The 26,953-nt window shown below is 40.7% G+C and overlaps 2 protein-coding genes across 4 annotated transcripts in view; one reads left to right on the top strand and one right to left on the bottom strand.

Annotated features, from left to right (window-relative positions):
• Positions 1-26,953, bottom strand: part of Ankrd11 (ankyrin repeat domain containing 11) — a 171,899-nt gene that overhangs the window by 125,394 nt on the left and 19,552 nt on the right. The window lies entirely within an intron of this gene.
• Positions 11,278-11,875, top strand: LOC130863693 (60S ribosomal protein L17). The gene has a single exon (XM_057753903.1). The coding sequence runs from the start codon at positions 11,293-11,295 to the stop codon at positions 11,845-11,847; it is 555 nt and encodes a 184-aa protein (XP_057609886.1). The 5' UTR covers positions 11,278-11,292; the 3' UTR covers positions 11,848-11,875.

The raw sequence follows: 26,953 nt of genomic DNA, 5'->3' as shown, positions 1-26,953 counted from the left end.
TTATAAGAATATATTCAGCTTTAATTAGGGAAAGACTCACAGAACCCGTGGTTCCAGCGGAGAACGGGAAAGCGGAGGGGGAGAGCACACCAGCAATATTTATTAGTAAAAAAATATACTCAGGCGACCCCGCCCTACAAGCAAGGTGATTGGCTGGGGCTACCCCTACACAGTACAAAGAGATACACACGCTAAAGTGCCCTCCAATCAATCAACACCCAGAAACAAAGGGTCCCTGGTCCCCAGAAAAACCACTACTTCCTCCACATAGACATAAGTATCACTTCACACCTGCCTGTCTGTGATACATGAGGAAAAAACTGTTTTTTTCAAGACAGAGTTTCTCTGTTAAACCACTCTGGCTGTCATAGTACTGACTCTTTTAGACAAGGCTGCCCTCAAACTGAGAGATACACCTCCCTCTGCCTCTCTAATGCTGGGATTAAAAATTACATACACTAACGCTGCCCGGCACATGGAAAATTCTTTAAGTAATGCTTTAAAATTCTTTAACCAAATTTGTTCAGCCATTTCAGCCAACTTTTGCAGGCAATAAACACAGGAAACATTTTTCAGATAAAATACACAAGCAGATGAATTAAATAGGCAAAAGTCTATGATAACAACCTACATTAAAAAGCATGTTTGTATGGGAGGGATGGAGTACATCACCGAGATCAGAGGCTGCTCCCAGAGTATATTTATTATCAAGGTAACAAACAGCTACAGAGTACTATCACTGAGACCAGAGGCTGCTCCCAGAGTATATTTATTATCAAGGTAACTGTGCAAACTGGAAGTACAGCTCGAGTCAAATGCTTGCCTATCACATTCAAAGACCCTGGGTTCGATTCCAAGTGCACGCGTGGGGACGGGTGTTGTAGTTAATTTTCATTGTTACCATGACTACATTTAGAATACCATGGAAACACTTAGTGTACTTCCAGAAAAATTTAACCTGAGGGAAGACCCACCCTGAATATGGGAAGCAGCATACACTATGCATTTGGGGCCCAGAATGAACAAAAGAAAAGAAAGATGAATGAGCATCAGCATTCATCCCTCTCTGTTCCTGAACTGTGAAGTTGATGTGATCAGCTGCCTCACAAGCTGTGTGTGTGTCTCCCTTCTTAAACCATGAGCCAAAACAGACTCTTCCTCCCTAAGCTGCCATAGTAGAGAAACAAGGCACCACATCTGGTCCAGAGGGTCACCCAAGCTAGCACCAAGCATGTGGCTTCTAGGGTGCTCAAACTCACCATGGCTAGACAAGAGTTGGTAAGAACTCAGTTCTTTTGCCCAGGAATATGGCTATATAATTTTTGTGCTTTTATACAACAATACCCAAGCAGTTAAGTGCTGATCTGCAATTTTTCAACTACAAGCAGAATAAATAAAATTCTGTATTGAAAGCTTCCACATTTAAAAAAACCAATGAACAAAAGATTTTATCGCTGAAGCAAGCAGGCTTCCATGTTTACACTGTGGCTCCCTGATTGAATGCTTTCAAGAGATTGAAAACATTGAAAGTGGTTACTCACCTATATTTCTTTTCTGAGAAGAGATGAGAACAATTTAATTTCTTTCTTTGAGTTCTATAAGGTGCCATTTAAATTATTTGGGGGAAGGGATAAATGGTGAGGTTAGCTATCTGTATTATTAGCAGCTTGGTAACCAATGAGGCTTGGACCTTGGCCCCTGGACTTCACCAAACCCATTCAGAAGACCAACAATTGCCATATGTTCCCACTATTTCTTCTCCAACAGCAAGGAATGTACAATTATCCTAAACCATTTTAGGGCTGGTCAATATGCAGAGCTACCTCTGGAGCTTCTAACAAACAGAAATCAGCTATTAAATTTCTGTTTCTGGGAGTACATTAGGGGGCCTGACCTCAGACAACTAACCACTACAAAAAGTGACAACCAGACTAAGGATGTAGCTCAGTCAGTACAACGTTTATCTGAAATGAAACGCGGGTCATGTAGTTTCTGTTCCATTTCTTGCCCACATAAGAAATACCTGTTTCAAGATTAAATCCTAAAGGAATCCTTCCAAGTATTTTCTAACATCAACTGACATGAATTCAGTTCCAATAACATAATTCAAATGAACCAACGCTAGCATGAATAACAATGACTAAATCCAGTCAAATACAGAAATGAGAACATTAACATTGTCTGTTCATAAGACATAACAATCTACCCAGCATGGATACAACTTTAATCTCAGCATTCAGGGAACAAAGACAAGTGGATTCTGTGATTCTAAAACCAATCTGGTCTATATGGCAAGTTCTAAATCAGCCAAGGTGTAGCATTTTGATTAAAAATGGCCCCCATGGGGGCTGGAGAGATGGCTCAGTGGTTAAGAGCATTGCCTGATCTTCCAAAAGTTCTGAGTTCAATTCCCAGCAACCACATGGTGGCTCACAACCATCTGTAATGAGATCTGGTGTCCTCTTCTGACCTGCAGACATAAAGACAGAATATTGTAAAATAAATAAATAAATAAATAAATAAATAAATAAATAAATAAATAACTTTTGGAAAAAGAATGGCCTCCATATGCTGGGCAGTGGTAGCACATACCTTTAAACCCAGCACTCAGGAGGCAGAGGCAGGCAGATCTCTATGAGTTTGAGTTCAAGGACAGCAAGGACTACAAAGAAAAACCCTCTCTCAAACAAAACAAAACAAAACAAATAGGCCCCATAGGCTCATATATTTTAATACTTCATTGAGTAGTCATCAGTGAGTGACACTATTTAGGATTAGGAGGTGCAGCTTTGTTGGGATGGGTATGGCCTTGTTGAACAATGTTCCACTGGAAGTGGGCTTTGAAGTTTCAGAAGCCCAAGCCAAGCTCAGTCTCTCTCCTGCGCCCATATATAAGTGTTTGCTTTTCATCAACACAGCACTGGTGCAAAAGGAGAAAGGAAGAAAGGAGGAAATCTTATATAACCTGTAAGTACAATGCTACCTTTTAAATAATGTTCACGTGAACATTATTAAAATCAGGCATGTCAATGCACACACATTTATGTAACATTTAAATTCAAAGCTAAGTTATTTATGAAGATTTATACAAGAAATAATTTTGGAAGCAGGCACGAGTACCACTTAGAAGACTAGGAGGCCTCTGCCTTCCTTTGAACACACAGCAAAACCGCATATACCAGACCTACGGTACCACCTGTCTATCCCTCATTTGTCTATCACCATCTTATTTAAGTCTCATTAGCAGTTATTAATCATCATAACTAATTCTTTGCTACTGTACAATGAAAACGAAAACCAATGAAAATGGATGTAGTAATGATGAAAACACAGCAAAAAGGGAGCTAGTAAAAACAAATCTCTTAACTTTTATTTTTAAATATATACATTTACATTACACATGTTATCGCATACAGGTTATTAGGCGTAGATACATTAACTTATTCCTGTATATTACATGTACACAAATTTATTACATTGCACAAATTTACATATATAAGCCTCATTCATTATACTCATATGCATGTTTACATATTACCCATATACATATACAAGCACACCTTTCATAGTCTTCTACAGTTAGTTTTACGTTTACATCACTGCAGACTGATATATACCTCTGATCCTCAGTAGTAAACTTATGGGCTTATCTAGTCATGACATTGAAATAGAGGGCAAGTGACATGTTCTATAACAGACAGGCAGGGTCACACTTCAGAAGGCAGTTCAAAGTTCCTAGTTCAAAGCTCTGATTCTCCTCCCATTGTCTTGTACTCTCTATGGGGTCCCTCCTCAAATATGGGCACATGATTTTTGCTTTTGTTTTTCGAGACCGGATTTCTCTATGTAATAGCCCAAGCTGTCCTGGAACTCACTCAGTAGACCAGGCTGGTGACAAACAGAGAACACACCTGCCTCTGCTTATTAAGTGCTGGGACTAAAAGTGTGTGTCGCCACCACCAAACTGGCACATGATTATTTTTTAAGTAAAGAGAGTCATTTTGCAGAGAGACGTTTCACTGAGGAGCATCCTGGGATTTTAAATACCCATGTATTCGCAAAAATACGTCATAAACCTCTCCAGACAATAAAATGGAATAATTCTCACTTAATCTCTTCACCTCTATAACCAGATTGAGAATCTGAAGCAGAAATGGCCCAGCCCAACTCAGCTACTTAGCTGACTTTATAACTCTGGATACCACACCATCCACCTACAAGATATGCCACAAATCACTTTGTTTTGCTTTGTTTTTTGGTTTTTTGAGACAGGGTTTCTCTGTGTAACTACCCTAAGCTGCCCTGGAACCTACTCTGTAGACCAGGATGGCCTCGAATTCACTGAGTGCTGGGATTAAAAGCATGAGACCACTACCCATCAGGGGAGATATCAATATCACAAATCACTTTTAACTATTTAAAATTCAAATATCTAAGAAATTTACCCAGACACCACTTAAATTATCCCTCTCAAGCCTAAGCTTTTAAGTATTATGGGATAAGTACATCAGCATTTACAAAGTTATTTTTAATTAAATATATAACTTTCAGCAGCGGTGGTGCATACCATTAATTCCAGCACTCACAACAAAAGGCAGAGGAAAGTTGATCTCTTGAGTTTGAGACCAGCCTTGTCCACATAGCAAATTCCAGGACAGTTAGGGCTGTTGTTACAACAGAGAAACCAGAAGTACAAGGTGATCATCCTCAGCAGTATAGTCAAGCTTGAGGCTAGCTTGGGGAATGTGAGACCCAATCTTAACAATAAAAACAAACAAAAACTTTTTGAAACACCTAAAGAAGGGGGAAGTACAAAAACAAAGAAAATAGGACAAGTAAACAATTTTATTGTACTTTATAACAATTTAAGCCAACTCCTATATTCTTTTAATTTCTAGGTTTATCTATTTATTTGTTTTGTGTGTATGAGCCATGTACATATGTGTAGCATGTGTGGGTAGAGCCCACAGAGGTCAGAAAAGGAGTTGGGTCCCCTGGAACTAGAATTCCAAATCACTGTCAGCCACCATGTAGGAGGCTTGATACTGAACCCCGGTCTTTTGCAAGAAGAGCAAGTGCTCTTAACCAGACACATCTCTTCAATCCCTACACAAATTATTAGATGCAGTCTGCAAAAGAGAAAAGATCAGAAAAAATTCTTCTAAGAAACAACAGCAGCTAGACCTGACAGCATAGGCCTATAATCCAAATACCTGTGAGTCTGAGTCAGGATAATTGCAAATTCAAGGCCTTTTGAAACTATAGAGCAAATTCAAAGCCAGTATAGGCAGCTTAGAGATGAGACCCTGCCTTAAAATAAAAACGGGGGGGGGGGGGGGGGCAAGAAGGTGTACATCAATAATAAATCACTTTGCCTAGCAGAGCTCTAGGATTATTTCCTGGAAGAAAATGAAAGTGGGAGGAGGGGAAGAAGTGGGGAGATAGGGGCCTGTTTTTAAAAGTTAATAACCATTTATCTTGTAGAGAAATAACTTTCTATACTACTGAAGTTCAGGGAGAAATCTTCTCAACCCAATGATAGATAGGAAAAAGTAATACTAAGCACGAGGAAGAAAACAGAATTGAAAAATGCAAAGAATGACTAAAACCTAAAACAAGAGAATTAAACTTATTATCTGTCATGATGTGACATTTTCATTAAAACTTCCATTCAAAAACGAAGAGGCCAGCAAGATGGTTCAGTTGGTAAAACTCCAATGACCTGACTGAGCCCCTGAGCCCAGAACTCTGATGTATTGGCTCCCTTCTGTGATCTCTACTGTGATCCTTCTGTGTCACTCCTACTTGGAGATGAGAGATGGAACTAATTATCAGAAGCCTGGAAGCTCACCCAGCCCATTCATAGAAATAACGAAATTTGTCTTAACATGTTAGAAGAATCAACCTAAGAATTGACAGTTGTCCTCTGATCTCTACACAAAGCAGAGCACTCATGTCCCATGCAGAATGCAAGCCTGTACTCACACACACAAATAAAAAGTATAAACAAATCTTCAAAGAAAAGAGGGTGGAAGAACAGCACGGCTGACAAAAGTGGCTGGGATATGAGCCTAAACCCCTGAACCCACAATGGTGGAAGTAGGAAATCAACTCCTCTGACCTTCACATGTTTGAGTGCATATACAAACACTAATAATAATAAATACATTTTAATTTAAAATAAAAAAGCAAGGCTGGAAAAATGGCTCAGTCAGTAATAAGTGTTTTCCATACAGGCATGAATTTCTCAATTCAACTCCCTCATTAGCCTAGTGGTCTTCAGTAAACGACCTTGTCTCAGAAACTAAAGACTGAAATCTCTAACTTTCACATATACACACATGTCCAGAATAAACATACACATACACCACAAACACGTCAAGTTTTTTTCAAAGCAAAAGTTGAAGGCATTTATCACTGGAGTGTACTTCAAAATATTCAAGAAAAAGGCTTGCAAGAAGGCTAACCAGGTAAAGGTGCTTGCTACCAAGTCTGATGACCCAGAAATCACATGGAAGGATCAAACCAATTCCCTAAAGTTGTGACCTCCGTACAAAGAGCATGACACAAATCTATCCATAAGAAAAATAAAAATAAGTAAATGTAATAAAAATATAACTTAAAGGAGACTTTAAAGGAAGCTGTCAACCAACAGAAAAATGAAAGCAGGCTGAAATCTGGACATACAAAAGGAAATAGAGAACACAAAAAAATAGCAACAGTTCAGCTTTACTACCATTTTATCACCAAGCTACATTAACTACTATATAATTATATATACCATATAATTTTAGGTTACTAACTTCTTCAAGTCTAGGCTTTAAAATAAATTAACTTAGGCCAGCCAGTGGTAGAGCAAGCCTTTAATCCCAGCACTTGGGAGGCAGAGGTAGGCAGGTCTCTGAGTTTGAGGCCAGTCTGATCTACAGTATAAGTTCCAGGATTGGCTCCATAGCTACTGAGAAACCCTGTCTCGAAAATCCAAAAAGTTAATTTAGCAAGGTGTGGTGGTGTGCACATTTAATTACAGCACTCTGGAGGCAGAGGTAGGCAGATCTGAGTTCAAGGTCAGCCTGGTCTACAAAGTGAGTTCTAGGACAGCTGGGTCTACACAGAAAAACTCTTGTCTCAAAATAAACAAGCATGGGATCTGTGGGTCTGAAAGTATGTAACTCAGTGCGCACTCTCTTCTCACACATACATCTTTGGCTATAACTGTTAATGAAACTTCAAGAAGCATAAAACTACACTTTGAAGAAAGTATTATACTGAGTAAGTGATGTTTTCAGAAGTTTCACCAGCCTTGGGGAAAAAAATTATAGAGATACTGTGATGTGGCCCACAATAAATCCCCCCAAAGACTGACAAGCAATCCCCACTTCCCAATCCCCCAAACAAGGTTTAAGGTTTCTCTGTATAGCCCCAGCTGTCCAGAAACTCTGTAGACCAGGCTAGCCTCGGACTTGGAAATCCGCCTTGCCTCTGTCTCTCAAGTACTTGGATTAAAGGGGTGTGCCTCCGCTGCCGGTGCTCCCAGCACCACCACCCAGTCAGGTAATTCTTTTTCAAGAGTTACAAAAGTCTTGTATTTTTGGTGGTAAACTCAGCCATCTCTTGGACCCAACCAAACCAATGAGTCACTGCACCGAACATTTGCAAGTAAAGCTGACTGGACAAAAGAGTCTAGTGTGTGATACACCACAGCTCCCAATGCCACGAGGGTGGATGAAGAAGTCCTGGAGGGGTAGGAAAGACTAAGGAACAAAGTTTTTTTGTTTGGCTTGTTTTGTTTTGGGGGAGAATTTTTTTTTTTTTTTTTTGCTTGTTTATTTCAGTTTTTTATTTTTTTAATTTCCTTTCAGGGGAAGCACTGCAGGGGTAAGGAGAGGGGGGTAAAGGCTGGGAGTGAGTGCATGATGTGAGATTCCCAAATATTCAGTAAAGAAATTATGTTAAATTTTAAAAAATTTAAAAAGCCAAGCGGTGGGTACGCAAGCCTTTAATCCCAGCACTCAGGAGGCAGAGGCAAGTGGATCTCTTGTGAGTTCAAGCCAACCTAGTCCACAAGAGCTAGTTCCAAAACAGGCTCTAAAGCTACAGAGAAACCTTGTCTCCAACCAAACAAATAAGTGAGTTAACGCAGGTAACCAGATTTATTGGCAAATATCTTTAATCACAGCAGAGACAGGCAGGTCTCTGAGTTTGAGATCAGCCTGGTCTACAGTGAGATTGGGGTGGGGGTGGGGGGTAACACAAATACATCAATTTCTTTCTTTTCGATTCAACAACTCCAAAAAAAAGTTATTAGACTGTTCTTAAAATTATAAATATGCATTTACATAACTTTAACAGAAGCTTACCTTTTACACTCTTACCAGTTCCAAACTTCTCTTTCATGGACTAGAGCTATGATTTGGGGGAAAAATAACTAACTAGGGCCAGGCAAGTTAGCGCACACCTAGAGATGTGCTTCCCAACCCTTGGGAGGCAGAGACAGGAGGATCTGTGTGAGTTCCAGGACAGCCAGGGCTATTATAGCCCTGTCTCGAAAAACCAAAAACCTAGCAGTCCTAAGGTCCTAAGCTCACTTTCTAGCACTATCAAAGAAAAAAAAACAATCTCTTCCAAGCCTGAGTAATACAGCCTACCTGTGATCTCATCTACTCAAGAGGCTCAATAAGAACAATTCTAAGTTTGAACAACTTGGACAATCTTCAAGTGCAAGTCTCTCAAAGTCATAAAGTAGGTATGGTGTAGCAGACTCGGCTGTCACAAGTTCCCTAACTAGTCAGCACTGGTTCAATTAGCCTCCATCTCAATATACTTACTAATTCTGAGAACAGTTTTATTTCTACAAGACTTTGGGCTAACTTTAATACACATCGGGATAATTACTATGTCTCATGCTCCCATAGCTTTCCACTTAAAGAATAATAAGTCTCTTCTATACATAACGAGACTCTAAGGTGAATATGTTCCCTATTCAGCTGCAATTTTGTTTACAAGCCAGAAAAGGGAGGAACAATAGCCCTCTTACCAAGCATATGTCAGGAGTAACCGAAAAATAATTTTTTAAAAAGACTCTGTGTGAGTGTGTGTGTCTATAGGTGGAAACAAGATGACAGTAGAAGCCAGTAGCTGACCAGAGTCAGGAGGACCCTAAATGACAAAATGTGAATATCACATGGACAACTAACAGAAATTTGAAGAAACTGTATCCCAAACTAAATTTGAAAGAGGAGAGCACCGGCTGAGGTGCACTCAAGTAGGTAGGATATGTTGAAGAGGCAGGGAAATCACAAGTTTTAAGGCCAGTCTGAGTTCCAGGATAGCCAGGGCTACACAGTGAGACCTTGTTCTGAAAAGAATAGAAAAGCAAAGTCACAACTGTCAAAGCTACCAGAAAGTTTTAGGGTCAAACGCTCAGTGAATCTAGGTCATTCCAGTTTCACCAATATGACAAGGGTCTGGAATCTTGGTGGGGGGGGGGGGTTGTCGGTCAGTCTACTGTCTAAGAAGAGATTTACAACTTTATCTTAAGCAAAAACAAAAACTTTTTTTTAAACAAAAACATTTTGTAAGGCTGGAGAGATGGCTCAGTGATTAAGAGCACTGGCTGTTCTTCCAAAGGTCCTGAATTCAACTCCCAGCCGCTGCACGGCAGCTCACAACTGTTTGTAACTCCAATTCCACACCTTCTTCTGGCATCTAAGGGCACCCGACACGCATGTGGCACACATATATACCTATGATCAAGACACCAAACAGATTTAAGAAATTTTAAAATAAAAAAATATTTTGTTGCCAGGCTTGGTGGCTCATGCCTTTATTCAGAGGGTGGTCTGTGAGGTCAGTCTAAGATACAGAGCAAGTTCCAGGACAGCCAGAACTACACAGAAAACCCTGACTTGAAAAATAAATAAATAAATAAAACGTGTTTCGTGCCAGGCGGTGGTGGCGCATGCCTTTAATCCCAGCACTTAGGAGGCAGAGGCAGGCGGATCTCTGTGAGTTCGAGACCAGCCTGGTCTACAGAGCTAGTTCCAGGACAGGCTCCAAAACCACAGAGAAACCCTGTCTTGAAAAACCAAAAAAAAAAAAAAGTGTTTCGTGGCAAGTAAAAAAAGCTACATTAAAACCCCCCAAGACAAGTTCTCCTGTAGCCCATGCTCTAGGACTTCTGATCCTCCTGCGGGTTTCCAAGGGCTAGGATTACAGGTGCACACTACCACACCATTTATGTGATGGTGGAGATCAAACTCAGGATTCATACATGATAGACAGTCACACTCTAACTACTAAGCCTTATTCCCAACTCCAAAATTGTAATTTCAGTGTCAACAAATTGACTGACAGGTACGAAGCTCATTTACCACATCTGTGCTTATTTCCTGCAACAAGAGCAGAGATCTAAACAACTCACGGTTTTCTTTGCAGAAAACTTGAGACTGGGAAAGAGGGAAAAACTAAGAAAAATAACATTTCATACAGATAGAAAAGTCTGAGTTTCCATAAAACCCTAAAACATTTATCGATAAATGATGATGAATCAAACTGGTATGAATTCTCTCATTTCAACACCAAATGCCACATGATATAGAACATGTCAATAAGCATGTGCTAATGACAAAACAGTAGATCTATGACTACTCAGAACACCTCCTGTCCACACAAGTACTGGGCCTGTTTCCAACCACAGAGGACCTCTGTCCTAACCTGTACAGAAAACCTGCTCTGCTAGTACCACACCACTGAAAGGAAAGGAAAGGAAAAGGAAAAGGAAAAGGAAAAGGAAAAGGAAAAGGAAAAGGAAAAAGGAAAAAGGAAAAGGAAAAGGAAACGAAAGAAAGAAAAAACCCTCTTCTCATGTCCGGTGAACACATGACTCAGACCCAATACATCAGATCTTCAAAGGAAAGCCGACTCTTCAATAGTCCGTTATTCACTGTTTGAAATACCAATGTGGCAATCACAAAAGGGGCCAAGAGAGTAAGTACACAATACATTCACATAAATTCAGTGGGATAAAAGGAAAGGGGCAACAAGAGCCAGGTGTGGGTGTGGCACTTCTAATCTCAGCACCTAGGAGACTTCCAGGCCAGCTTCCGCTGCACATGAGATTATTGAAAACTCACAGAATTGCAATTCCAACTACTTCCATCAAACCAGACACACACTAATTTATCCAATAAAAATTTCAAAATAGCCCACTAGTTTTGTTACCCTCTTTTTTACTTTTATAATAAATACTTTTAAAGTACCAAGTACTTGGGCCAGAGGTGACCCGTGAAGATGGTTCGCTACTCTCTTGACCCAGAAAACCCTACAAAATCATGCAAATCGAGAGGATCAAACCTTCGGGTTCACTTTAAGAACACCCGTGAAACGGCCCAGGCCATCAAGGGTATGCATATCCGAAAAGCCACCAAGTATCTGAAAGATGTCACTTTGAAGAAGCAGTGTGTGCCATTCCGACGGTACAATGGTGGAGTCGGTAGGTGCGCCCAGGCCAAACAGTGGGGCTGGACACAGGGTCGGTGGCCAAAAAAGAGTGCGGAATTTTTGCTGCACATGCTGAAAAATGCAGAGAGCAATGCTGAACTGAAGGGTTTAGATGTGGACTCTCTGGTCATTGAGCACATCCAAGTGAACAAAGCACCTAAGATGCGCCGACGAACTTACAGAGCTCATGGCCGGATTAACCCATACATGAGCTCCCCCTGCCACATCGAGATGATCCTCACTGAAAAGGAACAGATTGTTCCAAAGCCAGAAGAGGAGGTTGCACAGAAGAAAAAGATATCCCAGAAGAAACTGAAGAAACAAAAACTTATGGCACGGGAATAAATTCAGCATGAAATAAATGCAGATAAAAGTAAAAAAAAAAAAAAAAAAAAAAAAGTACCAAGTACTTGATACTTTATTTTTTAACTTTAAGGATTTAGTTTTATGAACTGGACAGATGGCTCCGTGGTTAAGGGCACTGGCTGCTGTTCTACCAGAGGATCCTGGTTTTATTCCCAACAAAAACATGGTAGCTCACAACCACCTGTAACTCCAGTCCCAGGGAGTCCTCTTTTAGCCTCCCTGGGCATCAAGCACAGAAGTATACAGACATACATGTGGACAAAACCCTCATACTTAAAAGATCAATAAATCATTTTAAATTTATGTTTACTATTTTAATTATTCATAGGTGTGTGTATCTCCCATGTGACTACGTAACACAACAAATGAGGTGCCCAAAGAGGCCAGTGACATCCAAGCCCAGAGCTGGAGTTTGTCTGCTGTAAGCTAACTGAGGTGGGTGGGTGCTAGGAACCAACTAGGGACATCTAGAGGAACAGCAAGTGTTTTTGAGTCATCCGCCAGCCTCCAATTTTTTGTTTGTTTGGTTTGGTTTTTCGAGACAGGGTTTCTCTGTAGCTTTAGAGTGTGTCCTGGAACTTGCTCTATAGACCAGGCTGGCCTCAAACTCTGAGATTTGCCTGCCTCTGCCTCCCAAGTGCTATAAAGGTGTATGTCACCATCAACTGGCTTCTTTTTGGTTTTTCGAGACAGGGTTTCTCTGTGTGGTCCCGGCTGCTCTGGAACTCTGTAAACCAAATCTGCCTGCCTCTGTTTTCCTGAGTGCTGGGATTAAAAGAGTGAACCACCACCCCACCCCTGCCAGGCAACTTCTACTTCCTAAGATGCACTCCAGCGTGCTCTCTCTAGGGCAGCCACTAGAGTGATTGGTATCTAAGTGCTGATTGGTAGTGTTTATGTATTTCTCCCTATTTTGTTGACAGTTTTGATGTCTGGTTACTGCTAATTTTTCTCTCATCTCGTTTTTCTTTTGGTCCCAGTGTTATTGAAGCTACACTTATTAACATATACATTTTGGCCTTTTATAATTCAAAAAGAATGGATACTATTACTCCTTCCTGATTTTCCTTTGGTTCCTTCATAATTATCCCTTTTCATCTTTTTGTTGTTGTTGTTGTTGTCACAAAATACCTAAGTGAAATGCCTTGCAACAGTAAAAATTTTGTCTCTCAGTTCCAGCCTGTCATGGTAGGTATGACAGAGCAAAATATCCTGTTTTATGGTGGCCAGGAAGTAGAAAATGAGGAACAAGGAAGAGGGAACAAGAGTCTTTCTGCCTGATTGTCTGCTCTAGAGGGCTAACATTCTACCTTTTCCTTTCTAGTCCACTCAAACCCCCAGCCTTTGAGGTGGTGGTGCTCCCAGGGTGGGAGTTTCTCCTCTAATTGTTTCTGCAAACACCCTCCTAGACACACCCAAGAAGCGTACAAGTGTACTCTAATCTAGTACTTAGTTCAGTCAAGTTGACAATTAAAATGCACACACACACACACACACTCGTTCACTCTGTAGCCAATGGTCTGAACACTCTGAACATTTGCCATTCGTGTTGCTTTAATAAAAACACTGACTGACCAGGAGCCAGGCAGGAAGTGCAGGAAAGGCAACCAGACTAAAATAATTCTGGAAAGAGGAAAAGCAAAGACACAGTCACCGACAAGACACAGATGAAGCAAGAGAATGCCTCACTGAGAAAAGGTATCAAGCCACGTGGCTAAACATAGACAAGAATTATGGGTGAATTCTAGTTAATAATAAGCTTCAGCTAACAGGCCACCAGTTCATAACTAATATAAGCCCCTGTGTGCTTTCTTGGGATTTAACAGCTGCAGAACTGGGCAGGACAGAAACTTGTATGTTTATATGTACGGATTTATTTTATCCTTTACCCTTTCCCAGTCTAGTTCCCATCCACTTAGAACCAGGGTGTTCCACTTTTTTGCTTCTCTGGGCCATTTAGGGTGAATAATTTTTTTTTCTTGGTTTTTTGAGACAGGGTTTCTCTGTAGCTTTGGTGCCTGTCCTGGAACTAGCTCTTATAGACCAGGCTGGCCTCGAACTCCCAGAGATCCGCCTGCCTCTGCCTCCCGAGTGCTGGGATTAAAGGCGTGCGCCACCACCACCCGGCTGGGTGAATAATTTTTATATTAGGCCATACATTAAATACACAAACATCAGTAAAGACTATGGACAAAAAAAAGTAATTATTGTGATATCTACCACTACTGATAAGCAAAAAAAATGTCTCACATTAACAATCATAATTATGTGATGTCCTATTAGTAAAGGCATTTTAAGATCATTGAGCAGCTTCCAAATTTGATCAGTAATAAAGAAAATGAATATGGACTGGAGAGGTGACTCGGTGGTTAAGAGAACTAACTGCTCTTTCAGATGACCTGGCTTCAGTTCCCAGAAGCCACATGGCTGTTCACAACCATTTAGGGGATCTAACAAACTCTAATGGGCTCCACATACACAACAAAATACCCATATACATAAAAATAAACTGGAAGCTGGGCAGTGATCCAAACCAGAGCAAGGTCATCCTCAGCTTCCACAGCAAGTTTCAGGCCAACCTCAGATACATTCAAAATTTGTCTCAAGAAAAACAAAATATAGCAAATGTAACTTCTATTCTAACAAATTAATGATGATCATAACTTGCAGCTAAGATTAAAATCCTATCTATAGATCCTGCCTATAGAAAGGGGCTGAAGGACATTTGGGCCCCTCAAAATATAATCAGAAAAGCAAATTTGTGTTAAAAAATACATGATAGTCTAAGGAAAGAATGAAGTACCCCATTTAAGGATAGACAGTCACAGATGCCAAATGTCCAGACAAAAATGAAAGTGGAGGCCGGGCGGTGGTGGCGCACGCCTTTAATCCCAGCACTCGGGAGGCAGAGTCAGGCAGATCTCTGTGAGTTCGAGACCAGCCTGGTCTACAAGAGCTAGTTCCGGGACAGGCTCCAAAACCACAGAGAAACCCTGTCTCGAAAAAAAAACAAAAAAACAAAAAAACAAAAAATGAAAGTGGAAAAACAAGACTAACCTAAGCCGGGCGGTGGTGGCGCACACCTTTAATCCCAGCACTTGGGAGGCAGAGGCAGGCGGATCTCTGTGAGTTCGAGACCAGCCTGGTCTACAAGAGCTAGTTCCAGGACAGGCTCCAAAACCACAGAGAAACCCTGTCTCGAAAAACAAAAAAAACAAAAACAAAAACAAAAAAAACAAAAACAAAAAAAAGACTAACCTAAGAAGACTCACAAAAGAAAAGCAAAATATTCACCTTTAAGGAATTTCTTGAGAGCACAGAAATCAACGCCCTCCTCCTTCCTTTCTGTAGTCTCAGCAATCCAAACCAGTGTCACTATCAGTAAATCTAATGGCTTCCTCTGAACAGTTGCGTGCAAAACTTAAAGTAGGCTAACTTGAGGCCCTACTGATCATGAAATGATCTCACACCCCTAAGAATTCAAAACTGAAAAAGATGAACTGAGTTTCACAAGACAGCAAGAATTACCTACTTCCTGAAGGCGCCTAACAGGACATGATTGTGACAATTACTTGCCCTGAGAAAAAACTACAGCTCACAAAAAGTGCAAAGGCTGAAGGTAGGATATGATTTACTATGCAAATTCATAAAAGTACCTAAACTCGCATGTTAGCACCTCATAAGGGGGAGAGGCATAATACAATGGTTAGGAGCACTTGCTGCTCATTTTTTCATTCTTTTTCTTTTTTCCATTATTTTTTTTTTTATTTGCTTGTTGTTGGTTGGTTGGCAGGTTAGTTTTAGAGACAGGATTTCTCTGTGAAACAGCCCTGGCTGTCCTCAAACTCAGATATATGTCTGATTTTGCCTTCTGAGTGCCGGGATTAAAGGAATGCGCCATCACACCTGGGTTTCAAATGGTTGGGTTGGGGGGAGGGGTTGTTGTCTTGTTTTAAAGTGTTTAAAGCGCATGAGTTTTTTGCCTGCATGTATATTTGTGCGCATGTGTGCCTGGTACCTTCAGAAGGCAGAACTTGGCATCAGAGTCCCTGGAACTGGAGTTACAGGTGGGTGCTAGAAATCAAACCTCAATCCTGACTCTTAGCTGCTCTTACCTGTTGAGCCACCTCTCCACCCAATATTGCTGCCCTTGCAGAAAACCAAAGTTCAGTTCCCAGTACCCATATCAGGCAGCACACAATCACCTCTACAGGTAACCAGTTCCAGGAGACCTGACAACCTTTTGTGACGTATGTCACAAATGCTGTACACATATACATATAGGCACTCACAAATACAAATAAAGTAAGACTTTTTTGTTTTTGGTTTTGTTTTTTTAGTTTTTCGGGGCAGGATTTTTCTGTAGCCTTGGAGATTGTCCTGGAACTCAACTCTGTAGAACAGGCTGACCTCAAACTCAGAGAGATCTGCCTGCCTCTGCCTCACAAAAGTAAAGCTTTAAAAAAAAAGCAAAAAAACAAGGAAACTTGGTAATGGTGGTGCATGCCTTTTAATCCTAGTACTAGGAAGGCAGAGGGAGAACAATCTCTGTGAGTTTGGGGCCAGCCTGCTCTATAAAGCAAGTTCTTCTAAGACATCCAGGAAGAATAAGGAAGAGAGAGAGAGAGAGAGAGAGAGAGAGAGAGAGAGAGAGAGAGAGAGAGAGAGAGAGAGAGAGAGAGAACACATTCCTGTAGCCATGTACTTTAAGTACTTCCATCTCTAGCTACCAGATCCTACCCTATGCGCAGACCAGCCCATGATGCAATCCACAGCACAGTTCAGGAAGGCAGTGACGAACAGCCGAACAGTTTACCATGCTCAATGTTACCTTTTCCTTTTCTTTCTTTCTTTTTTGCAAACTTTCTGCCAAACGTCCCCGAGTGTTATCAGCAGTGTCGCCCACTCCTCGGACAAAGCATGACTCACACTGAACACAGACCAAGTGACAAGTAACATGGGAGCTGGCAAAAACACCTGAGTCAGCTTCCAGCCCTGTCATTCAAGTACCTCTTACAAAAGTTCTCCTCAGTTAAGAAACTGGGATTGGCATACGTGTAATATGATGCCACAATTTTGGGTTCTGAATACAAAAGCAAATCGCCCATCTTTTTTCTGAGGCTCAAGTGTCAATGGAGGCTGACAGATGAACACTCCCAGGACACAAAAGCTAAAAAAAGTAACCAAAAGCAGGCAGTGGTGGCACACACCTTTAATCACAGCATTCAGGAGGCAGAGACAGGAGGATCCCTGTTGAGACCAGCCTTGTCTACAGAGTTCCAGGACAGTCTCCAAAACTACAGAGAAACCCTGTCACACACACACACACACACACACACACACACAAAAAAAAAAAAAAAAAAAAAAAAACAGAAAAGAGGGGAGGGGAGGGGGAGGGAAGGGGAGAAGGGGAGAGGGATGTAGAAAGGAAGGTGTCCCTGCTGAGGCTACCAGATAGGGACACCTGTTCTAATCGACTTCCCACAAGTCACATTTTACTGCAGAATGATTTCCAAGTAAACAGAGAGGCCTAGGATCTTATAAAACTGGTTTTTATAGAAAAGGTTGGCCTTTCGGACTCATACAATAAAGCCAGCAATGACACGATTCTGATACTTGAAACAATAGACGCAGAAAACAGACATTCGGGATCAGTTAGCAGCTGTGTTGTGCTTATCTTTAAATATTTACCAAGAAGGTGACACATTCGTTAGGATTCACAAAGAACATGTAAGTCCCATTGTCTGGTGTTGGGGACACCAGAGTATCAACCAGAACCAAGCATAGTATTACGTGCTTGTATTCCCAGCACTTGAAACTCATGGTAGGATCACCAAGAGTTTAAGGCCAACCTGTATATATTTCTACAAGCTATCTCAAAAGGAAGTAGAGAGTCAGAATATCAAAGTGAGACAGACATTAAATAAAGTAAAAGTCACAGAACAGAAATTATTACTAGGAGACAAAGGGTACTGTGAGGCAAAGATGACAAACTATACAGTTGGGGCCAGAAGTCACAAGCAAACAGAGCTAAATTAAGTATGAGCTCAGGAAGACTCAGGGACAGTTAAGACCTGAATAACAGGTAAGTGGTAGACAAGAAACAGTAGTAGAAAAAAGACCTAGAAAACCATAGCCTTCACTAAGAGAATGATCAAATGAGAAAAACCAGCTTGGTAATCATCTGGACCGGTATCAAGGACTGTTAAAAATGGGGGGAAAACGTCAGGCATGTGCCTAAACTCTCAGATTCACAAGGCAAGGGAATGAGAATGCCAAATTTAGATGTCAACCTGGTTCTACATAGTGTTCTAGACTAGGCTGAGATACATAAGAAGATCCTGTCAAGAAAGAAGGGGGGGGAAGAGGGAGATAGAGACAGGTAGATAACAGGCAGGCAGGCAGACCGTTATTGGGGGTAGAGGTGAAAAGAATGAAGAAACTCAAGGGGGGAGGGGGGGCCAGGAAGACCCACGAGACAACAGCAAACTGATAATCCTGTATCTGCTTGTAGAGAGAAAGCCAATCTACTTTCCAGAGGATGGTGGAAGAGAGCTGAGGTGGTTTGAAAAAAATATTCCCCAAAGGGACTGGCACTACTAGGAGATGTGACCTTGTTGGAGTAGGTGTGATTTTGTTGGAGAAAATGTTACTGTGGAGGTGGTTTTGAGCTCTCATATACCCAGTTAGACAGTCCAATGTTGCCTCCAAGTCAAGATGTAAGATACTTGGCAACTTCTCCAGCACCATGTCTACCTGCACACTGTCTTGCTTCCCACCATGACAACAATGGAGTAAACCTCTGAACAATATGTCACCACAATTAAATGTTTTCCTTTACAAGGGTTGCTGTGGTCATGGTGTCACTTCACAGCAACAGAAACCCTAAACTAAAACAAGAGCTCGGGGCTAGATTTCCTCAAGCCCTAGACCCTGATTTCAATGGTGACATCCACCACAAACACAGGAAGCAAACAGCACAGTTCAGAATGTAAAGCATGATGGTAAACATCACAAAGGCAGTAACAGAGTACAGTCACAGGGATCTTTCAACCCAATGTATAGCCATCTGTTGTAACTCTTCTCTCTCATCCATACAAGTGGGCAACAGAAGGAAAAACACTCAAGATCAAGACATGAGAGTTTAGAGGAAAAAAAAGTCTTATGCCAGCAGACTCCCGGAAGACAAACAGATGCTGAGCAACCCTAACAATTCCAGCACACAATGTCTCTCCTCTCACCAACTCCCCTTAGGTGCAGGACAGCAAGACCATCAGAACAAGGCACAGGCAATGGAATGTTTCTCTCATGATTAGAATACACAGAACAGCAAAGTGGCTGCAGTGCTACTCCCGGGACTGTAGTACGTGATTTAAGACCCATTCTTAGCAAATTAAAAAAAAAAAAAGATCTTGCTGCAGGCTTGGAAGAAGTAAACTGCCATGTTGCAAACATACTAGTGGCAAGAAGGACAGGAGGCCTATAAAAAAGTAAAAGAGTTACCCACAGGAACAACCAGTAAGAAAACAGGGATGTCAGTCCTACAACCAGGAGATAAATGCCAGCAACCTGAGGAAGCTTCAGTGTAGCTAACCCACTCCTCGTGTAAACATCTGGGCTGTGACCTGGCCAGACCTAGGCAGTGCCTAGAGAAGGAGGATGCAACCAGACTCTCACCCACACACTGTGTGCTCTTTCCAAGGACTACATTTGTGATTCGCCGCACAGCAACTAAAAACAAACACACCCCCACACAACACATCCAAAGAAATCTTGGCAATCTTTCCTGCTGCCGCCTTCCATACACAAATGACACTAAGACACAGGGCCAAAGGGGCACCAAGCTTCCAGGCATTGGTCCAAGGGGAAAACATTAGAACGAAGTATGTGCTTCATAACCTACTGCTAGTACATATTCTACCAATGAAGTTGAGTCCAACTTCTTTATAAATTACCTCATAGCTTCTAACAATTAATATAGTCCAAGGACTTTTTCTTTAATAAATTCAACACAATGCCGATTTACAAGTTAAAATATGCAGCCAGACAGCAGTGGCGCACGACTTTAATCCAGCACTCAGGAGGCAGAAGCAAGCGAATTTCTGAGCTTGAGGCCAGCCTGGTTTACAAGCAAGTTCCAGGACAGCCAAGACTACACAGAAAAATCCTGTCTGAAAAAAACAAAAACCAAAATAGGAAAAAAAAGAAAAAAACCCACAAATTAAAATATGAACTTCCAAGCAATACATAATGGCTAAAAAGTCATCAACTAAAATTCAAAAACTTCTTAAAATCAAAATATGACAAGATGGCTGAGCAGGTAAAAAGTCCTTGACCACCTGAACTCAAACTCAAGATAAGACTACTAATGCCCCAAAGTTGTCCCTTGACCTCCATACGCGCGCGCACACACACACAAACACACACACAGACAAAATACACAGTAATAATAATAAAACCTGTGAATAAACACACATGATCTCTAAAAAAATATTAAGTTAACCTTCAAGCAATTCATGTAGATAAACTCAATTCTTGCTAATTTTTCCTCTCTTCTTTCTTGAATGGACAGTGGACAGTGTGTACAGGGACACTGGACAGTGTGGACAAGGCTAACTCTGCCTTCTCTTCCAATCCAATCCAGGGTAGTACAGAGAGATGAATGGGTTACAGTGGGAAATTTCATAACTAAAGACGAATTTTAACATGTTGCTCATGAAGGTTTTTTTTGTTTGTTTGTTTTGTTTTCGTTTTTTGAGACCGGGTTTCTCTGTAGCTTTGGAGCCTGTCCTGGAACTAGCTCTTGTAGACCAGGTTGGTCTCAAACTCACAAAGATCCTCCTCTCCCTCCCAAGTGCTGGGATTAAAGGCGTGCGCCACCACCGCCAGGCCATAAAGTCATTTTTTTTAACAGACTCTCCTGACTGCTTTCTCTGCAAGATGATCTTAAAGAAGAGAGAAAACCTACAAAATTCTTGACTGTACACTAGAGCTAGAGAGACAGACTAACACCCAGGCAAAAATAAAGCCATGAGTATACAACTGGAGGACAAAAGCTGAGAGATAACACTTAGGTAAGAAGAGAAAGATCACACCTTCTAATTAAACAGGTTCTGATGCTCTTGTGACCAAACGGGTGAGAAAAAGAGGGTAACTCAGTACCTCACACTCCTTCAAACCCTGATGCTCCAAGAGCTTCACTTTAAAAGTACATAACCTAGTACCATTAGCAGTCACTAGCACACTAAACTCTTTCTATAGTAACCAAAAGGGAAATATAAAACACACAGCTTTATATAAATTGTTCTCTATTACAACAAAATATTGAAGTTGGTCAAAGAATTTTGATAAAGAACCAGGTAGAAAACATCTGTAACAATAATTCTAATCATTTATTCATCACCCACAAGAAACTGAATTTACCTTCAATTTTAGAATAAGTCATCATTCACAATAGAAATATAAAAATTACTATCAGCAATAAACACTTCTATCTAGAAGAAAATCTAAAAGCCATGCTTGGTAACACATACCCATCATCCCAACACTTGGGAGGTGGAGACAGAAGAATCAAGAGTTCAAAGCCAGTACCCATTTCAGAGACTCTGAAGACAGACAGGACTATATGAGAATGTGAGTTGTTTTGTTTTGTTTTGTTTTGTTTTGAAAGCTGGGCATGGTGTCCCACCACGGGCTTTAGTTAATCCCAGCACTAGAGAGGCAGAGGCAAGTAGATGGATCTGGAAGTTTGAGGCCAGTCTGGTCTACATTGCAAGTTCAAGAACAGTAAGTTACATGATTAGACCCTATTTCAATAACAAAAAAATAAAAATAAAAAAAAGAAATCCAACTCAGGTACACCAACTAATCACACACAACACATATGAGAGGCTAGCAAAATGGTTCAGCAAGTAAGGACATTTGTCCCCAAGCATCATGTCAATCCCCAGAACACACATTGTGAAAGAAAAAAACTCTTCCAAGTTATCCTCTGACCTCCATACATCGACTCTGGCTTATGTACACCCATATTTATGCATTCATAAGTCTCTTTTTCTGTCAGTAAAAATGTACAAAAAAATCAAAACAGAATACTTTCTTATTTTCAGCAGGGCGGTGGTGGCGCACGCCTTTAATCCCAGCACTCGGGAGGCAGAGGCAGGCGGATCTCTGCGAGTTCAAGGCCAGCCTGGTCTACAAGAGCTAGTTCCAGGACAGGCTCCAAAAAAGCTACAGAGAAACCCTGTCTCAAAAAATCAAAAAAAAAAAGAATCTTTTATTTTCAACATCCCTAAATTCTTAATAAGCAGGATGATCATTCTCCTTTCTGCCAGAATCAGAACTCTTACTAAAAGAATGTTAATATTTCAAAGTATTCTCTGGTTCTAGGCTATTTATAGAACAAAAGTGACTGCTATGTAACAAGGTAATTCACATGCCAACAGGAAAAAGAAATACAAACCAAGTCCTGGCCACATCAGGAGAGGCAACTGAACCAGAAAGGAAAATCCAACTACCACCACCCCTGCCTCCAACTAGTTGGGGCAGGCAGGTTGCAACACTCTCCTGACTCAGCTAGGCGTGGCTCCCCAGCCCAGCAGTTACAAAAGCACAGACATAAAACGTTTAGGGATAGGTCTCCCTACAAGGTCTTTCCACCTGACCAACTGTTTTTTGGTTCCTAAGTTAAGAGGCCCTACCTAGCACCATAATACTACCACGGCCCACGTGGCCAGCCAATGCCCAGGCTATAAAGGCCACAGTCAGTATGAGTACACACCCTACCAAAACACAAAGCTGCCATTCTCCCCCCTAATCCATTTGGACTTCTAGACACTAAGAGAAGACAAGACTGCCCACTTTTCCCTTCCATCCAGATCTACATATGACCTTGAGTGAAAGTATGTTCACTGGTAGTAATGATAACTGAACTCAAGAGGGGTTCCATCAACACTCATGCAATGCTTTTAATGTTCATTACTTCCTTGTCAAGTATTATACTATACAGTGGCAAATTAATTTCATAATAAATGTGAGTAACATCAACTGTTTAACCAGAAAGGTTGTCTTTGTCAACATTTTCTAGACAAGGACAGAACTGCTATGAAATCCAAGTACCCAACACCCAACCTTGCAAATCTTTTCAATTTCAGGAAGGTTACTAGTCAGTCACATATTTCAAACATAAGAATTTTACTGCTTTTGACCAAGGTGAATGCAAGACAAGCAGAACACAGAAGAGATACATAGAAAGTCTTTAAAGTTAGATACAATCAGGGTGCATCATGTACATAAATTGTCAAAGAATATATATTCTTTTCCTTTTTTTAAAGACAGATAGCCATGACTGTCCTAGAACTCTCTATGTAGATCAGTCTGGCCTCAAATTCAAGAGAGCTGCTTGTCTCTGCCTACAGAGCACTTGGATTAAAGGCATGTACCACTACACGGAACTTAAAAATTCTTTTTTTTTTCTTTCTTTTTTCTTTTTTAAAGAATCCTGGGGCTGGCAAGATGGCACAACAAATGACCCAAGTTTTCCCAGCATCCACATAAGACAACTCGAAACTGCTTATAACTCTACTTCCAGGGTTTCTGACATCTTTGGTCCTGGAGAACATCTGCACACTCATAAACATGTAACTTTTAAAATTTTAGAAATAAGCCAAGCTATGGTGGTGCACACCTTTAATCCCAGCACTCAGGATGCAAATGCAAGCAGATCTCTGTGAGTCTGAGGTCAGTCTGATCTACAAAGTTAAATCACAGGACAGTCGGAGCCGTTGCACCAGAGAAACCCTGTCTTAAAAAAAAAATTAAAATATATTTTTAAAGAAATCATAATTGGCTGAGGATGGCTTAGCTGTTAAGAGCACTTAATGAATTACTGTAATTATCAGTGTTCAAAACCCAGCACTTCAAAGTTAACAAGCCAAAAGTTCTGCCAACACCTATAATTCAAGGTCCAAAGTGTACATGATGCCTTTTGGCCTACATGCACACACACACACAAGAGCATACACCTGCACACATCAGCTGGGTCAGTCAGAAAAGTAGGTTAAATAAAAAATATGCCCCCATATACTGTTGGCCATTGAGCATGAGCCAGTACACTCTTGAGCCAAAGTAATCTGGTAAAGTCACAACTTTAAATATTTATAATCCTTGGCCCAGTAATTCTAGGAATGTAACTAATAAAGACAACACTTAAGAAAAATACAAGAATATACAGAGTATTACTGTTGCACTAAAACACTAGAAACAAGTCCATCAACAACAGACAAATTAAGCCAAATGGTTCGAGACCAGCTTGGTCTACAAGAGCTAGTTCCAGGACAGGCTCCAAAGCTACAGAGAAACCCTGTCTCGAAAAACAAGAAGAACAAGAAGAAGAAGAAGCAGAAGCAGCAGCAGCACATCTCCCACTTGTGTCAACTTCAACATATATATAGTACTGCATGCAAAAAAAAGTCCCTTCCATTCCTCTATAAAATAATGAATATGAAATATGAAAACCAGAAGTAAATTCCTTCGGATCCAGTAAAGTGGGACTTTTCTGCTTTTAGTTATTATATTTTGTGGTACTGGAAACTAAATCTAGAATCTTGAATATGCTACATAAGTACTCTATCACTAAGCCATATCCCCAAACTTAACGTGTTTTTAGCTCAGTCTGGAATTCCCTATAGTGCCTACAGGTGCTCTCCTTGCTAGCCTCTTATCTGTCCCTGAGTCACAACAGGCGTCAAGGTGTGGAAGTCATCCTCTTGGCTTCAAAATTATTCTGGCACTATCTCACAATATTTCAAAACATGTAACAAAGATTTATAGGCATGTACAGACTAGAATACAAGATGTAGTAACTTGTTGAAATACATGACGCTTAAAGGAGTGGGGGTATTGGGTAGAAGCCTATTTCATGAACGAACATCTACAAATAAAGTGTTTAGAAACAGTATGAGTCAGGATGTGGTACTGCATGCCTTTAAACTTGGCACCTGGGAGGCAGAAGTGGATCACTGTGATTTCAAGGCCAGCCTGGCCCATACATCGAATTCCAGGTCAGCTATTACTACATAGTGAGACCCTGTCTCATATTTAAAAAAAAAAAAAAAAGAACGAAGAAAGAAAGGAAGGAATAGAGAGATATAAAAAGAGGGAAGACAACAGAGAACTAGTGTTTTAACTCAATGGACCAAGAATATGCATGGCCCCAAGTTTCAATCCCCAGTACTACAAAAAGAAAATTAAAAGAAAAAGAGAAACAACAGCAAAAAGACTGTCTTTGGTCTCACCATGGTCTTATCTAACATGAACTTTTAACTAAGAAACCAATATGAAGTATAAAAGCATTATGAAACATTTCTCCAGTATTTTTATTACTAAAATGCTAAAATAAGTAAAAGTGTGTGTGAACATATGTCAGACCTGCAACTTGACTCAAGTATTTGTATTGTTCTCAAGTCTATCTTGCTATAGATTTAAAATTATGTGGCTACCATCAAAGCTTCACTTTTCAGAGTCAGAAAGATGACTCAGTAAGTAAAAGTAACTGCAGGTAAGTCTGATACCCTAAAGTCAATCAATCCTCAGATGCAAAGCTGTCCTCTGATCACAATACATACAAGTATACAACATATACAACAAACATAATTTTTAAAGTTGTCTTAAAAAAACTTTCTAAAATGACAATTAACTGGGCAGTGGTGGTTCACACCTTTAATCCCAGCAGTTGAAAGGCAGAAGCAGGTGGGTCTCTGAGTTCAAGGCCAGTCTGTCTACAGAGAGATTTCCAGGACAACCAAAGCAGAGAAACCCTGTCTTGAAAAAAATCAAAGAGTAGTGACAGAAGGTACAAAAAGTAGCTGGAGGGGACCTCCTAGGTTGTCTGAGAAACAGTCCTGCTATTCCTACTTCATCTAAAGACACCATTTCTCTAAAACACAGTCCAGTTCTGGGAATGAGGAACTAGTATGCTTGACCAAGGCCACCATCAAGCACTCTCCACTTGAAATCCGACCTTGCTGGAATGTCAGAGTGGTGAAGAAATTATGGAGCAATATAACCAAGTCATTAATCTCTGACCTCAAAGTACATATGTTTTGATCGTCAAGTTTTCAGAGTGCTGGTGACGAACTTGTCTGGATATAACAGAAAATAGGTTTTACAGTGAGAGTTCTTGAAACATTAAATAGCACTGACAAATCTTAAAATTAAACCTAATACTGTATCCTTCATTTACAAAAGGCTTTGAAAAAAAAAGGTTTTAAGATGAAATAAAAAGAAAACACTGGCGTATTGTGAAAATTATTAATAAACCGATTTTGTTACTTCATATTTACTTATTTTTTTGTTTGTTTTTTCGAGACAGGTTTTGGAGCCTGTCCTGGAACTAGCTCTTGTAGACCAGGCTGGTCTCGAACTGTACTTCATATTTACAAGGAGAGTTCCTTTAAACAAAGGCTAAGAAAGCAAACTATCAGCCAGGCAGTGCTGGCTTATGCCTTTAATCCCAGAACTCGGGAGGCAGAGACAGAGGGATCTCTGCAAGTTCAAGGCCAGCCTGGTCTACAGAGCAAGTTCCAGGATAGTCACGGCTGCTACACAAAGAAACCCTATGGGGGGACAGGGGACGGGGGCGGGGGGGACCAACAACAAAAAAGACCAAAAAAAAGTAACAATAAATACTAGACAAAGGTCAAACCAGGTATAGTGGCACATATCTATAAACCTAGCACTGGGGAGGCAGAAGGATCCCATTAATCCCATCAGCTCAAGTTCAGTCCAACTTGAAGAAGGAAAAGAGGTTGGAGATGACTTTCTTCTTTAAGAGAGTCAAGAGTGAGATGGCAGGGGGCTGGAGAGATGGCTCAGAGGTTAAGAGTATTGCCTGCTCTTCCAAAGGTCCTGAGTTCAATTCCCGGCAACCACATGGTGGCTCACAACCATCTGTAATGAGGTCTGGTGCCTTCTTCTGGCCTGCAGGCATACACAGAAACAAAATATTGTATACATAATAAATGAATAAATATTTAAAAAAAAAAAAGAGTGAGAGGGCAGAATGGGAGAAGGTAGGAGAGCAGAA

The sequence above is a fragment of the Chionomys nivalis genome, chromosome 21 (genome assembly GCF_950005125.1).
Source record: "Chionomys nivalis chromosome 21, mChiNiv1.1, whole genome shotgun sequence".
Taxonomy (NCBI): domain Eukaryota; kingdom Metazoa; phylum Chordata; class Mammalia; order Rodentia; family Cricetidae; genus Chionomys; species Chionomys nivalis.
This window is presented reverse-complemented; position numbering and strand designations above follow the sequence as displayed.

Coding starts and splice junctions, on each gene's coding strand:
- LOC130863693 (XM_057753903.1), top strand. CDS start 11,293: ATGGTTCGCTACTCTCTTGACCCAGAAAACCCTACAAAATCATGCAAA.